This window comes from Linderina pennispora (assembly GCF_002104995.1).
Source record: "Linderina pennispora strain ATCC 12442 chromosome Unknown DL89scaffold_3, whole genome shotgun sequence".
Classification (NCBI taxonomy): Eukaryota; Fungi; Kickxellomycota; class Kickxellomycetes; order Kickxellales; family Kickxellaceae; genus Linderina; species Linderina pennispora.
The window spans coordinates 1,299,369-1,311,554 of NW_024468251.1; the positions used below are offsets into that span (position 1 = coordinate 1,299,369).

Below are 12,186 nucleotides of genomic sequence, written 5' to 3' on the forward strand. Positions count from 1 at the left end.
AGAGAATATAGATGGATGTTTAGCACGAGACTGTGACAGGCTTGCCATCGTTGTCGAGGACCTGCACCGACTTGGTCCAGTTGTACTGCTTCTTGCTGAGAGCGTACTGGTACGACTTTACGCGGTACAGCGTCTCCTTCCATGCGCCCGAGGCGTTCTCCTTCTCCTTCGGGTGGAGCAGGTCGTTGGTGCGCACCTGCAGGAACTTTGTCAGCCAGGCGACCTCGTCGACGTTGTGGCCGTTGATCTTGAGCGTGCTACCCGAGCTGCCCTTGGCATCGGCCTTGAACGACGCGTTGGTGGTCTTGATCAGCCCAGCCAGTCCGTCGGCGTCCGATCCAGTGCCGTGCTGGATGCCGCAGTCGTACAGCTGCGCGCGGCTGATGCTCAGCTTGAGTCCGAGCTGGTCCGCAAGCTTCTGCGATGGGTTATAGTACATGCTGTCGCGGATCGCGTCCTGCGCATTGCGGAACTTTGCGTCGGACTTGCCCAGCTTCGACCACACCGAGCAGTATCCGTCGAGCCCGCTGGTCGAGTCACTGCCGGACTGGGCATACTTCTTCAGCACACCGTCGTACTTGCTGAAGGAGTCCTTGCCGCCTGTCAGCTTGTGGTACTGCTGGACCACCTCCCATGCGTCGGCGGTGCCGGTGCAGAACCCAGAGATGCCAGAGGTGAACCCGCGCCCGTCCTTGATATTCTCGCAGTAGTCGTAGTGGAAGTTGGTGTCGCCGTTCTCGTAAATGTTGGTGATCTTGAGCGCAAGCGTCTTGGCGCAGGCGTTGTTGCCCGAGGCGGTGTCGGCAGCCGGCGCGGCAGAGGCAGCGGCTGCGAGGAATCCGAGGGTAAAGGCAGTGATCTTCATTGCTGGATGCAGGTGGGGGTGAGAGGCTGGTGTGGAATTGCTGGCTGGTGTTGTTGGTAGTGAAAGTGTGATGTCTGCGAGGAACGCCTGTGCTTTTATATTCGCAGCAGCACATAGCTACCGGGTGGTGGCTACATTCAGGAGACCTGAGTGGGCTTGGCGAGCGCACGCTGAAAAGCCTAGACAGCAGGCTCCGACCGGGTCTCCAAAAATACGCATTCGTAAATGGAAACGAGATGAGATGCCAAGAAGCCTCTGTGGGTGAAAGCGATGTCCACAAAGGAGAAGCTGGGCGATCGAAGGATTCGGTTGATTGCCGTTCGTCTGCAGGCCAAAAATAAACGACGGGTTCAGCACGTCTGGGCCCTGCTTCCGGTCCTTGGCGCCGGGATAGCCAGCACTCAGACGCAGCAGGCTTCTGGACGAGTCTCACTTTGCACCTGTTTTTTTGTTGAACCAGTCATCGCTGGGGGGTACATCAATGCGAGCAGTTTGCATGTCGGCAAGCGTGGGAGCTTGTGGGCTGTCGGCAGAGAACAGGCAGGCCAAAGGAATCGGGTCATAGGCATCTCACTCCAAACCACCTCCAGTGGCCCGGTCTTAGCCACCAGCTCCTGTACTGGGCCATCGCCAACATCGAGTCGATCCTCTAAGCACCGTAAGCAGACGGGTCTGGTGAGGAATATCGCTTTGTGCTGGTTGTGCCTCGTTACGAGAGTGAGCAGTGGCAGTTTAGTAATGCGATGTCCGTTACTAACGCAGTTGTCCTGGAGCGCCAGCCAGTCACGCTGGTTCAGGATGCGTGACTAAAGCCCCAGCCGAATGACAAATCGGCCACCAAATCCTTAATAATCACCACACTGGCCCGATCTGCATAAAAAGCGCTGATTTTGGCACTACCGGTTCTTGGTCTCCCAGCTTTTCAGCCACTCCCAGATCTTCTACACATCCCTTGTATTTCTACACCAACACCAACACCAACACCAACAACAGCACAAATGTCCACCACTACAAAAATCACTAAGCAGGTCTCGCGAATCATCACTGCACACCGCCAGCGCGAAGGCGGCGGCTTTATCGTGCGCCGCCCAGTACCATCCGGCAGCCTGGACATGGTTGACCCGTTCCTGATGCTCGACCATCTTGGCCCGACAAAGTATGGACCCGGCGAGGCTGTCGGTGCCCCCGATCACCCACACCGTGGCCAGGAGACCATTTCGTACGTGCTGGAGGGCGAGATTGAGCACCGTGACAGCCACGGCAACCACGGAATTCTCAAGCCCGGGTGGGTTCAGTGGATGAGCGCAGCATCCGGCATCATCCACAGCGAGATGCCGACCGAGAAGATGCTCAAGGAAGGCGGTGTTATGCACTCCTTCCAGATCTGGGTCAATCTGCCTGCCAAGTACAAGATGACGGCGCCTCGCTACCAGGACGTTCCGCCCGAGAACATCCCCACGTTCACCTCCAGCGACGAAAAGACACGGATCAAGGTCATTGCAGGCAAGGTTGAAGATGTCACAGCCAACATTGACACGCGCACGCAGATATTCTTCCTGGACCTGCGCACCACTGGGCAGTACGCGCTGGATCTCCCGAGCGGCATGGACGCAATGGTGTACAACTTCCACACGGAGCCGATCCTGGTTGGCAACGAGAAGGCAGAGGTGAAGGAAGGCCAGATGGCTGTCATCAAAACCGACGGGCAGCCGATTGACTTTGAAGCTGCTGGGTCAGAGGAGGCGCGCGTTCTGGTCCTGGCCGGCACCCCGATCGGCGAGAAGGTTGCCCGCTACGGCCCATTCGTCATGAACACCAGGGACGAGCTGTACCAGGCGTTTGAGGACATGGAAACCGGGCGGTTTGGATCCATCCCCGGTCAGATGGAGCGCATGCAGCTAACGGACTCTGCCAATGCAGCCCGTGCGAAGGCTGGCAAAGAGTAATAAAATAGTCTATCGAAGTAAATAGTTAGATAATGCGTTAATTGCATATTTCCATCTAGCAACTGTGCGAAAGTTGCAGCGTCATAGTGGCAGGAATACCGGAAATATGATTATAAATATGTTTTGTGACTAGCGCAGAGTATGAAAATATATAGTTCCAAAGTATACAACAGTACCATCAACTCCTGCAAACCTCAGCTCCTGCAAGGATCTGTGGAACCGAGCAATTCCAATACCAGTGGCAACGAAAACTACAGGCATATCCGATGAAAGCGGAAGGTGGAAAAAGCCGTACGCTGGGAGATGCGACACAGGTACATAAGCGCTTGGCTCCAAAGATTCCAAGCACCCAGTTGCCAGACCGCCGTATCAATAACCCTTGACAATATGGTTGACAATAGCAATTGAAACATGGGTCTGATTGCCAACAACCAGCTGGTAGCTGGCGATCGAGTACCGCGGAAGGTCCATGGCTGACACAAGGTGAAGCAGTGCTGCAAATGGAATCTGGCGCACCAGTGGCGCATACGTGCGCGACACATCCAGAACTGTGTGGTTCTGTGCTGTGAATGCATTCCAGTCAGCCGGCTGCTTGCCTAGCGTGTTGACGTCTTCAACAGCTTTGCGCAGCGAATCATAGGTAGGCTCATTACCGGAAGTCTCGTTCAGTGCAACAACCAGCTCGTGCGAATGCATTTCCTTCCAGTTGCAAACATATTGGAAAGCATAAGCAGCGGTGCATCTGCAGTCATGGATAACTGCTGCTGCATAGTGAGCAAAGGGAGAAGCATACGAAATATGCTCCAGCTCAAATACCACATCCAGATTGAGCTCTAGGGTCGCAGAAACCTCATGTACAACACTCAGTACATTGACCAGGTGGGTATTCAGGTGGTTGCCAGTCGTGTGCAAAATATCTGATGTGTCATCCAGAGCGATCTTGATATGCCGAGTGCTGCGACCGCTCGTTTTGACGTCTTGCAACTTGCGGTTGACTTTAATTGGTGTGTTCTCCAACGACAATCTGAACGGGGTAGTAGGGCTGCTGTCAACATCAGCAAGTACGGCCGTGGCTTATATCAAAGATTACAGGTGTTTGAAGGAGGATGGGTAGCAGCACCTAAGAACAAAATGTATTGTAAGTTGCAGGCCGTATGTATTTCAATAAGCCCTAGAAAGTCAGAGCAAGGTATGTAAAGGAGGCCAGTCGGGAGGATAGGCTGATTACAAATTGTGTAGAGGCCGGGACAAAGAAAAAGGACAAGAAAGGCTCAACTAATTTTCTGATAACATGCTCGTGGCGACGTCAATGTAGGCGTCGACACTGGAGCTGTAGTGCCCAGTTACAATCATTCCGACCTGGAGTGACCACTTCATAAACTCATCGTCAAGATCGTCGTTGGAATCTCCTGCCGTGAACTCAGTCAGCGGCGTGGCACCAAGCTCAACAAAGCGCTGGTACAGATGGCGCGGGAACTTCAGGAACGTGTGCCAGAGCGAGTTGCCGCAGCCAAACAGTACAAAATCGACGTCCTTGAGGATATCGGTGCGGGTCCCCTGGTCGAGCAGCTTGGCAAAGTTTCTGGCGTTGTCGGGCGGCATTCCGTTGTACGTACTGGTAATAGCCACAACCAGAGAGCGCCTACCATCGGCAGACTGCATTGAAGCAAAGTCCCAGTCATCCAGCGGCAGCAGTGTAATGTCAGCAAATCCCATGCGCCTCAGCTGCCCGGTTATCTGCGTCGCATAGTCCTCGCTGGTGCCCATGTTTGATCCATACACAACGAACGTACGCGGCAGCTTGTCAGCAGAGACCGTGTGCGTAAGTGGGTGCAGAGCGGGATGCTCGACGGTGTAATTATCATTGTTACCACCAGCGTCTGTTGCTATTGGAGTGTTGGCATCTGGAAGGCTTGTGCGCTTCTGGACAGTCATGAAGAGGTTCATTGGGCTTGTGGTAAGTTTAGCTGGATGATAGCGGGGTTCGTCGTTTCCTACAACATGAAACTCGTATCTCGACAACAAGCGAGCTAGCACAGCCCGCAGTTCCATCATTGCGAACTGGCGACCAAGGCAAGCACGGCTGCCAGAAACAAACGGGACCCACGAGCCGGGCTTGATGTTCTTGATATTCTCAGGCGAAAAGCGGTTTGGGTCAAATTTGAGTGGATCCGGAAATACCTTCGGATCCCTGTGCAAACCCCACACATAAATGCGTAACTGGTCGCCTTTGCGGATAATGATACCGCCAGGCAAAATATAGTCTTTTTTGCATTTGCGGAGCAACACTGGCACTGGTGGAAATAGGCGCAGTGTCTCGTTGATAATCTGCGTCAGATAGGTCAGCTTGTTAGTTTGCTGAATTGTCGGCGGCGTGTCTGCAGTGATCCCAGCGGCAGCGAGCTCCTGTAGCGCCCGATGCTGAACATCGCGGTGCTTATCCAGGAGCTGCAAAGCGAAAGATATAGTCGAACTGCTGGTTTCTGTGCCTGCTATCCCAAATGTGATAATCTCCTCCTGGATAAGTCGGTCGCTGAGCCCAACTAGGTTACCGTCTTCGTTTGGTGCACGAGCATTAAGCATAAACCCAAGTAGATCTTTCTTCATACTTGCAGCATCTGGCGAGGTGCGGCGCTCATCGATAACCTGCTGTACCGTGGCCCGCATGTTGCGCATGTGCTCAGCAAATTTGCGGTTCGCAGCAATAGGCAGATACTTCCACAGCGGGGTGAGAATAAAACGAACAAGCATCTGTTTCAGGCAATAGTCCATGCCCTCCGTGAACGGGTGCTGACCAGTGCCAGCTGGGTCGAGCAGGTTGAAGTCAAAGCCAAACCCAATCCTGGCAATAATCTGGAATGTAACGCTGGTGGCAAAGTTGAACATCTCAATTGGCTCGCCAATATGGCTGTCGAGCCACTCGCATGCCTGCTCAGAAATCTCTGCCATCTTGTGACCGTAAACGTTCATAGCGCTAGCTGAGAATGCAGGAACAAGCAGACGGTGTGCCAGTTTCCAGTCCGGGTCGTCCGACGACGAGGTAATCAGCCCATTTCCACCCAGCTCGTGGAGCTCGGACCATGGATAGCCCATTGATTTTTCAAAATATTCGCTGTCATTGATAGTCGCATTGGTGACTGCCAAATCGCGAGTATAATACCCTTTCACACCGAGCAGGTAGTAAGAAAAGGTATCGCCATACCTGTCAAAGTAGGATATGGACTGCTGACGCATATCACTAAAGAGCATAGGCGCAATACCAAAAATTGGATAGCCTCGAACCACAGGCGCTTCAAGTCCCGCAATAGGTGTGGTGAGATACACAACTCTCGCTCGTTGAACCTGGTCAATTGACACGATTTCGTTGCCTTCCTCATCCTCAAATGCAACCGCCTCGGGGAGCATGGTAATTCCGGTTGAGCGTTGGGCGATATTGGCGCGGAGCATCGCTAAATCTGTATCAGCCGCAGAGACTGAGACGATAAACCCGTCCTTGTCTGGCCGTTTCCCTTTCTCGACGACGATGGAAAAGTGGCACTCGACTTTGGAACTAGCATCGTTATCGCCGAATAAGGGTGAGAGTTCATGGCTAACAGGGCATGATGAGAGCATGGTAGAGTATGAAATGGTATGCCAATAATGTGTGAAAAAAATCAGTAATGTCAGAAGGCAAGAGTGTGGTTGTGTCTACCGTGGAAGGGTGTTTAAATAGTCAATGCACTTTGGTTATGCACAGGAACCCCACACTGGATGCTGGACACAATGCTACACACTACACCATACATTATGCAAGTGTGGCGTATGTGCATGAAAGGCAGTTGAATGACCTCACAGCTCTTGAGATAGTCGTCCGCTGGTAGTAGAATTAGGAGATATCACATACACTGCACTATTGCGCACCGGAGAAGTGCCAGTGCCAGCGCTCTGTTACTAGCTAACCTAGCATTAGAAAGGTCTAGCGATAGCAGGATAGAGACTGAACTCAAATCATTTAGCACGCAGAAGCAAGGCAATGACTGCGTCTACTCTCTTATTGATCATCAGATGGATACGAAACATATTGGGCCATTTCGCAATAAGGATATGAAAATACAGGTACACCAGCAGGCTCCACAGAACTAGAGATGGTCTGCTGTTATTGTAGAGTTATCAGCTAGGAAAGCGAGATGGTATCCGTGGCTAGTGTCGGGGCTGCCAAACATAGCTTTTGTTTATCAAATAACCTACTGAAGAGTAGGGATGTGGAAACACAGGCATCGTTGTCATCTTTGGTACATTCAGGCGTCCTCTGTGTATGGACATAGATTCAGTTCGTTGATCGATTAGGCTGCATAACTATCCAGTGCACCGTGTTGCTTTCCACACGAGTATACTGACTGATTTTTCGTTAAATGGAGTTCACTTTGAATACATAATTCTCTATTCACAAAGCCGCAGCAAAAAACCTACGGCTTAAATATATAAAAGAAATCACAAGCTGCTGCGGCCTTTCTAGATTTCAAAAGCGGTGATGTTGCCAACTTTTGACAACTCTATTTCCAAACCAATGAGGGTACAGAGAATCCGAGTGTGAGACAGAACCTGACCTGGAATGTATGTCGTGGATATCCCCAGGAGAAGCTGCGCGTAGGGATATAATCCGTTCGCTCACCCCTGTCGTCTAACGTATGCATCGTCTCTCCTCATCTCTATTTTCCATTATTTTCTTCTTGCGATGCTCTTATTTGAAGAGCACCTGCCTCTTGCTGTTCACCTCTATGCGCTAGGAACTCTGGGAGTTTTGTGGGCCCGGGATGCCCCTCATCGCAAGCACCACCTCGATTCGCCTCTAGCCCTGTGCGTCCATGCGTTGCTCGTTGTTGTGGCAGTACAGGCTATTCCTGGCTGGTTTGGGGCGGTTCATCAGACGTCTGTTGCAATGCTGCCAGCATTAGCACGCTACACTGATGGCCAGCTCGGGTTCAGGCTTGTCAACCTCGTTGGACTTCAAGCCCTCTTTCAAGCCAGTGGCACTCCTCTTTCCCTGCAAGCAACTGGGTTCCTGCTGCATCTGTGTCTGCTTGCTGCTGACCTCGATGCACAAGGCTGGCATGATCTGCATAGTGTAGCTCGCAGTACGCTTTACACCAAGGAGATTGCTTTGAGTCGGCTCGGGCACATTCGTGAGCTTACTATCGACGACTTTTGGGCCCTGCCCGAGCGGCTCCGCCTACAGACAGCACACCAAGAGTTCAAATACGACCAGAACGAGACCCTCTTTATCTTTCGAGCCATTGTCCGGATGATGTGGCGTCCATACCTCCCACTCCTCGCTGTGCAGTCGCTCTTCCGTATCTCTGAAGTCATGCAGTCGGTCATATTTACGAAGGCACTCCAATGTATGGAGGAATCGTCGAATCGCGCATGGTACTGGCCATATCTGTATTTACTTACCACCCTAGTGCTTCAGCTGGTCAACACACAGTCTAGTCGCATCAGCCAGCTATTAGCAGAAGAGGCACATCGCGCATCAAGAGCAGTCGTATTTGAACTGGTTCGGGTACCGCTTGTTACAGCCGGGAAGCACGGTGAGACGTCATTTTATTTGACGTGGTTGGTGGATGACCTGATCAGACAGCTCGAATTTATAGTCCTCGAAGTACCTTCCATTGCTACTGCTACATTTACTCTCTGGCTGACTTACCAGGCAATCGGCGGGATTTCTTTTATACCCATTGCAGTTACCCTCGTTCTATCCTTGCTGACCTGGGCAATTGGGCAGCTTCAGCAGTGGTGTGGTCGTCCATACTACGGAGGGTGGATTGAACAAGTGGACTCTTCCGAAATCTACAGGAATATCAAGATGATCAAATTCAATAGCTGGGAACAGAGGTATCTTGATCCGGCTCTCACTACCAACAGGGATTCAGATAGGCTAGGCAGCAGTGCAATCTCCAAGAGGTATCGCCGCGTGGCATACCTGGCTCTGAAAGTGATTGTGAACGTTAACGACATCCTGCAAAGTATTTCGAGCCAACTGGCAGTTTTCTTCACTGTGCAGCTGCACATTCAGAGCGGCAGGACACTGTCCAGCATGGAGTTGCTGCAGGTCGCAGACCAGATTTCGCAGACGAACAATAATATGGAAAGCGTCATATCCGAGCTCAGATCATTGTCCGAGGCGATTACCACAAACATCCAGATAGAAGGGTGCCTAAGGACCGAGCCCACAAACGGTGTTCCAGTACATCCAGCAACTTCAGCGGTAGGTTCGTCAATCGAGATGAAGGATTGCACATTCACGTATCAGTCACTTGAGTCTACAGTGAAGGAGAAGAACGTGCTAGAGCGCGTATCGCTCAAAATCGGCAGCGGTGAGCTTGTGTCAGTCAAGGGCAGTGTCGCATCTGGCAAGACAGCCCTGCTGCATGCGATGTGCGGAGAAGTGAGGATGCGATCTGGAACTGCATCGGTTTGTGGCAGGATCGGGTATCTGGAGCAGTCGCCGTATATCATGAACAGCACGCTGCGGGGCAACGTTCTGTTTGGCCACGACTTTGACGAAGCGTTTTACTGGCGTGTCATGAAGGCTTGCGCACTAATGGAGGACATCGAGCAGTGGCCGGATCGCGACATGACGCTAATTGGCGAGCGCGGCATCAATATTTCGGGCGGACAGAAGGCTCGGCTGGCGCTTGCTCGTGCAGTGTATACTCGTGCAGATATATACATCCTGGACGATCCGCTCTCTGCGGTTGATGCACAGGTCAAGCGCCATCTGCTAGACCATGTCTTGCTAAACACTGGGTTGCTCGGCAACAAGTTACGTGTAGTGTCGATGAACTCTAACCACTTGGACGCATTTGCCGACCAGAGCATCACTGTCGATAAGGGTCAGATCACCGTAGAGATCCAGGAGCACCCGAGAGTGCATACAATTGCAGAGCAGTCGGAGCCAGATCAGAACCCCGAGCCCGAGAATGACACTATGTCTGTGAGCTCAGTGAGCACGCTGATCAGCAATGGCAGCGCGCCTTTGGTGACAGACAATGCTCAAGACACGCAGCCTGCCAAAACTGACGACACGAGGAAGAATATCAACTGGGGGAACTTGAAGTATGTCGTGGATACTCTTGGGTTGCCTGTCCTTGCACTGCTTCTTTTTTCGGCCGTGTTTTACCCGATTGTCGACCATATCGCGGAAGGGTACAAGCTCGATGCGTTGAATGAGAACAGCAGGTCTGTCGATTCGGAGGCTATCAACACATATCTCTGGGTGCAGGTGCTTTCTGCCTCTGTAGATAATTTCGTGAGGAAGGTGGAGGCTTGGATTTGGCATTTGCTAGTTGATACCCACGTGAAGGGTCGTGTTGTTGGAATGTTTGCGCGTAGTTTGATTTACGCGCCGATATCACTCTTCGACAGCACTAACAAGCACGAAATCGATTTTGTGTTACGGACATGCAAAAACAACATCGCAGGGGCTATTCCTTCATTGACGAAGAATTGTATTTCCGTTCTCCTGGAGGTATCGCTGTCAGTCTACCGGGTCGGTTACAAGGCGCCTCTATTATTGGTTATTGCCCCTGCGATGGTATTTGTGATGAGCTACGCTGCCAAACTGGTCGGGCCTGCTATAAGCTCACTGCTCAATGTCATGGACTCTATCACTATCGGTATATCGTCTATTGAAGACGTCATTAGCGATAGTACCAGGACGATTCGCATACATGGCGTTGAGGGGCATTTCACAGGGCTCTATGCTGACAGGACTGATGAGCACATTCGCCTGGAACGGCCAAGCAGCTACTTGAGATCTCTTTCGACAACAATTGAGAGAGTCATTGACGTTGTTACAAGTGCTGCCACCACCTTTGTATTGGTTGTGCAGTCGCAGTTCACTGACTATAAACTAACATCGAGTGAGCTCAAGGCGCTTGAGTCACTAGTCAGTAACATGACTTCAGACTTGTCAAATCTGGTAGCGCTTCGCACATACTTAGCCGACATGCTCGAGAAGGTTAGCAAACTACGCGCATTTGCCAATACCGACCCTGAGAAAGCATGGGGGAAGGACGGCTTACAGGCGCCGCCAAGCTGGCCCTCACATGGCGAAATCGAGTTCCGTAACTACAGCATGCGCTACACACCGGATCACGACCTAGCACTGAAGGACATCTCGTTCACGATCAAGAGCGGCGAGCGCATTGGCATTGTGGGCCGCACCGGTGCAGGCAAATCCTCGCTGACACGCGCACTGTTCCGGCTAGTTGAAGGCGAAGGCGGGTCGATTCTGATCGACGGCATCGATATCGCGACTCTGCGTGCTGACAGTCTGCGTCCGAATATTACAATCATCCCGCAAGATGCCACTCTCTTCGATGATTCTGTCAGGGCAAACCTTGACCCGCTGAAGCAGTTTTCGATTGAGGACATGTGGGCCGCGCTTATCAAGGCAAATATGGACGGCGTGATCAACTCGAAGAATATGCACGACAAAAATGCGGACGATAGCGATGATAACGACTGGTACATTGGGGAGACGAAGTGGCAGAGAGAGAAGCGGCGCAGGTCTAACTGGCTTATGCGCACATTCTTGTGGCTCTGCCTTGAAAAGAAGCCATCACCCAAGGATTCTTCAGCTCTTGACGACTGGGGACTATCCTACTGGGTTGGTGGTGAGGCGCTGACTTCAGGACAGCGACAGCTTTTCAGTCTGGCCCGTGCGCTGATGCGCAAACGCAAGATCCTGGTTCTTGACGAGGCGACAGCAGACGTTGACCTCAAGACAGACAGGATTATCCACGACGTCATCCACAAGGAGTTTGCCGGCTGTACGGTCCTGACTATCGCGCATCGCCTTGAAACTGTCATGAACAGCGACCGCATCATCGTCATGGATCATGGCAGTGTCGCCGAGTTCGACACCCCTGCAAATCTTCTGGCCATGGGTGGGCTGTTTGCTGAGCTGGTCAAGTCCAACAACTTTGGCGATGTATATAATTAATTAGAAATCAGCAACACAGACTATCTATGCTGCGTGTCTGGAATGTATCTGATGGAACTGCTTGAATGTCTGGAGCCCCGAAGCTCTAGCAGCATCAGCGCTAAGAGCCTCTTAGCATGCTTCCATCCATGTCAGAGATATGGTGGTTTTCCATTCCCACATCCAGTATATAGGCATCGAACTCTTCAGCAATCGACCTCATACTCGAAAAGAGAAGGTGACAAATCTTGCTGAGCATCGACTTCCGAGGCATTGGGCAAGTTTCACAAAGAGGTGTCAGAAATATGCTCACATCTCTCATCCATGGTGTACGCTTTCCAATCAGCGCCTACGCGTTGCTAATGCTGTTCCACAAACAGTCTATGTGGTCTTCCATACAGCCTTGTTAT

General features: G+C 51.8%; 6 protein-coding genes across 6 annotated transcripts; 3 read left to right on the top strand and 3 right to left on the bottom strand.

The window, feature by feature from the left end:
* Positions 1–19: 19 nt before the first annotated feature.
* DL89DRAFT_265928 (lysozyme-like protein) lies at positions 20–933 on the bottom strand (the record flags this gene model as incomplete). The annotated part of the gene is made up of 1 exon (XM_040886890.1): positions 20–933. Exon 1 carries the CDS (start codon positions 863–865, stop codon positions 20–22), a length of 846 nt encoding a protein of 281 aa, XP_040745765.1. The 5' UTR covers positions 866–933.
* A 1,228-nt stretch (positions 934–2,161) lies between these two features.
* DL89DRAFT_265929 (RmlC-like cupin) lies at positions 2,162–2,909 on the top strand (the record flags this gene model as incomplete). The annotated part of the gene is made up of 1 exon (XM_040886891.1): positions 2,162–2,909. A coding segment is annotated over one exon (650 nt), but the record flags the coding sequence as incomplete, so codon positions are not given.
* A 76-nt stretch (positions 2,910–2,985) lies between these two features.
* Positions 2,986–3,621, bottom strand: DL89DRAFT_312283 (uncharacterized protein; the record flags this gene model as incomplete). The annotated part of the gene is made up of 1 exon (XM_040890988.1): positions 2,986–3,621. A coding segment is annotated over one exon (441 nt), but the record flags the coding sequence as incomplete, so codon positions are not given.
* A 280-nt stretch (positions 3,622–3,901) lies between these two features.
* Positions 3,902–6,470, bottom strand: DL89DRAFT_265930 (cytochrome P450). The gene has a single exon (XM_040886892.1). It carries the CDS (start codon positions 6,421–6,423, stop codon positions 4,087–4,089), a length of 2,337 nt encoding a protein of 778 aa, XP_040745768.1. The 5' UTR covers positions 6,424–6,470; the 3' UTR covers positions 3,902–4,086.
* A 2,693-nt stretch (positions 6,471–9,163) lies between these two features.
* On the top strand, positions 9,164–9,586 carry DL89DRAFT_217211 (P-loop containing nucleoside triphosphate hydrolase protein; the record flags this gene model as incomplete). The annotated part of the gene is made up of 1 exon (XM_040884326.1): positions 9,164–9,586. A coding segment is annotated over one exon (423 nt), but the record flags the coding sequence as incomplete, so codon positions are not given.
* Positions 9,587–10,798: 1,212 nt separating this feature from the next.
* On the top strand, positions 10,799–11,797 carry DL89DRAFT_221276 (P-loop containing nucleoside triphosphate hydrolase protein; the record flags this gene model as incomplete). The annotated part of the gene is made up of 2 exons (XM_040884512.1): positions 10,799–11,260; positions 11,423–11,797. The coding sequence occupies 2 exons, from the start codon at positions 10,799–10,801 to the stop codon at positions 11,795–11,797; spliced, it is 837 nt and encodes a 278-aa protein (XP_040745770.1).
* Between the last annotated feature and the right edge of the window lie 389 nt (positions 11,798–12,186).

Bases quoted from the DNA above. Each gene is read 5' to 3' on its own strand.
- DL89DRAFT_265930 (XM_040886892.1), bottom strand. From the start codon at position 6,423: ATGCTCTCATCATGCCCTGTTAGCCATGAACTCTCACCCTTATTCGGC.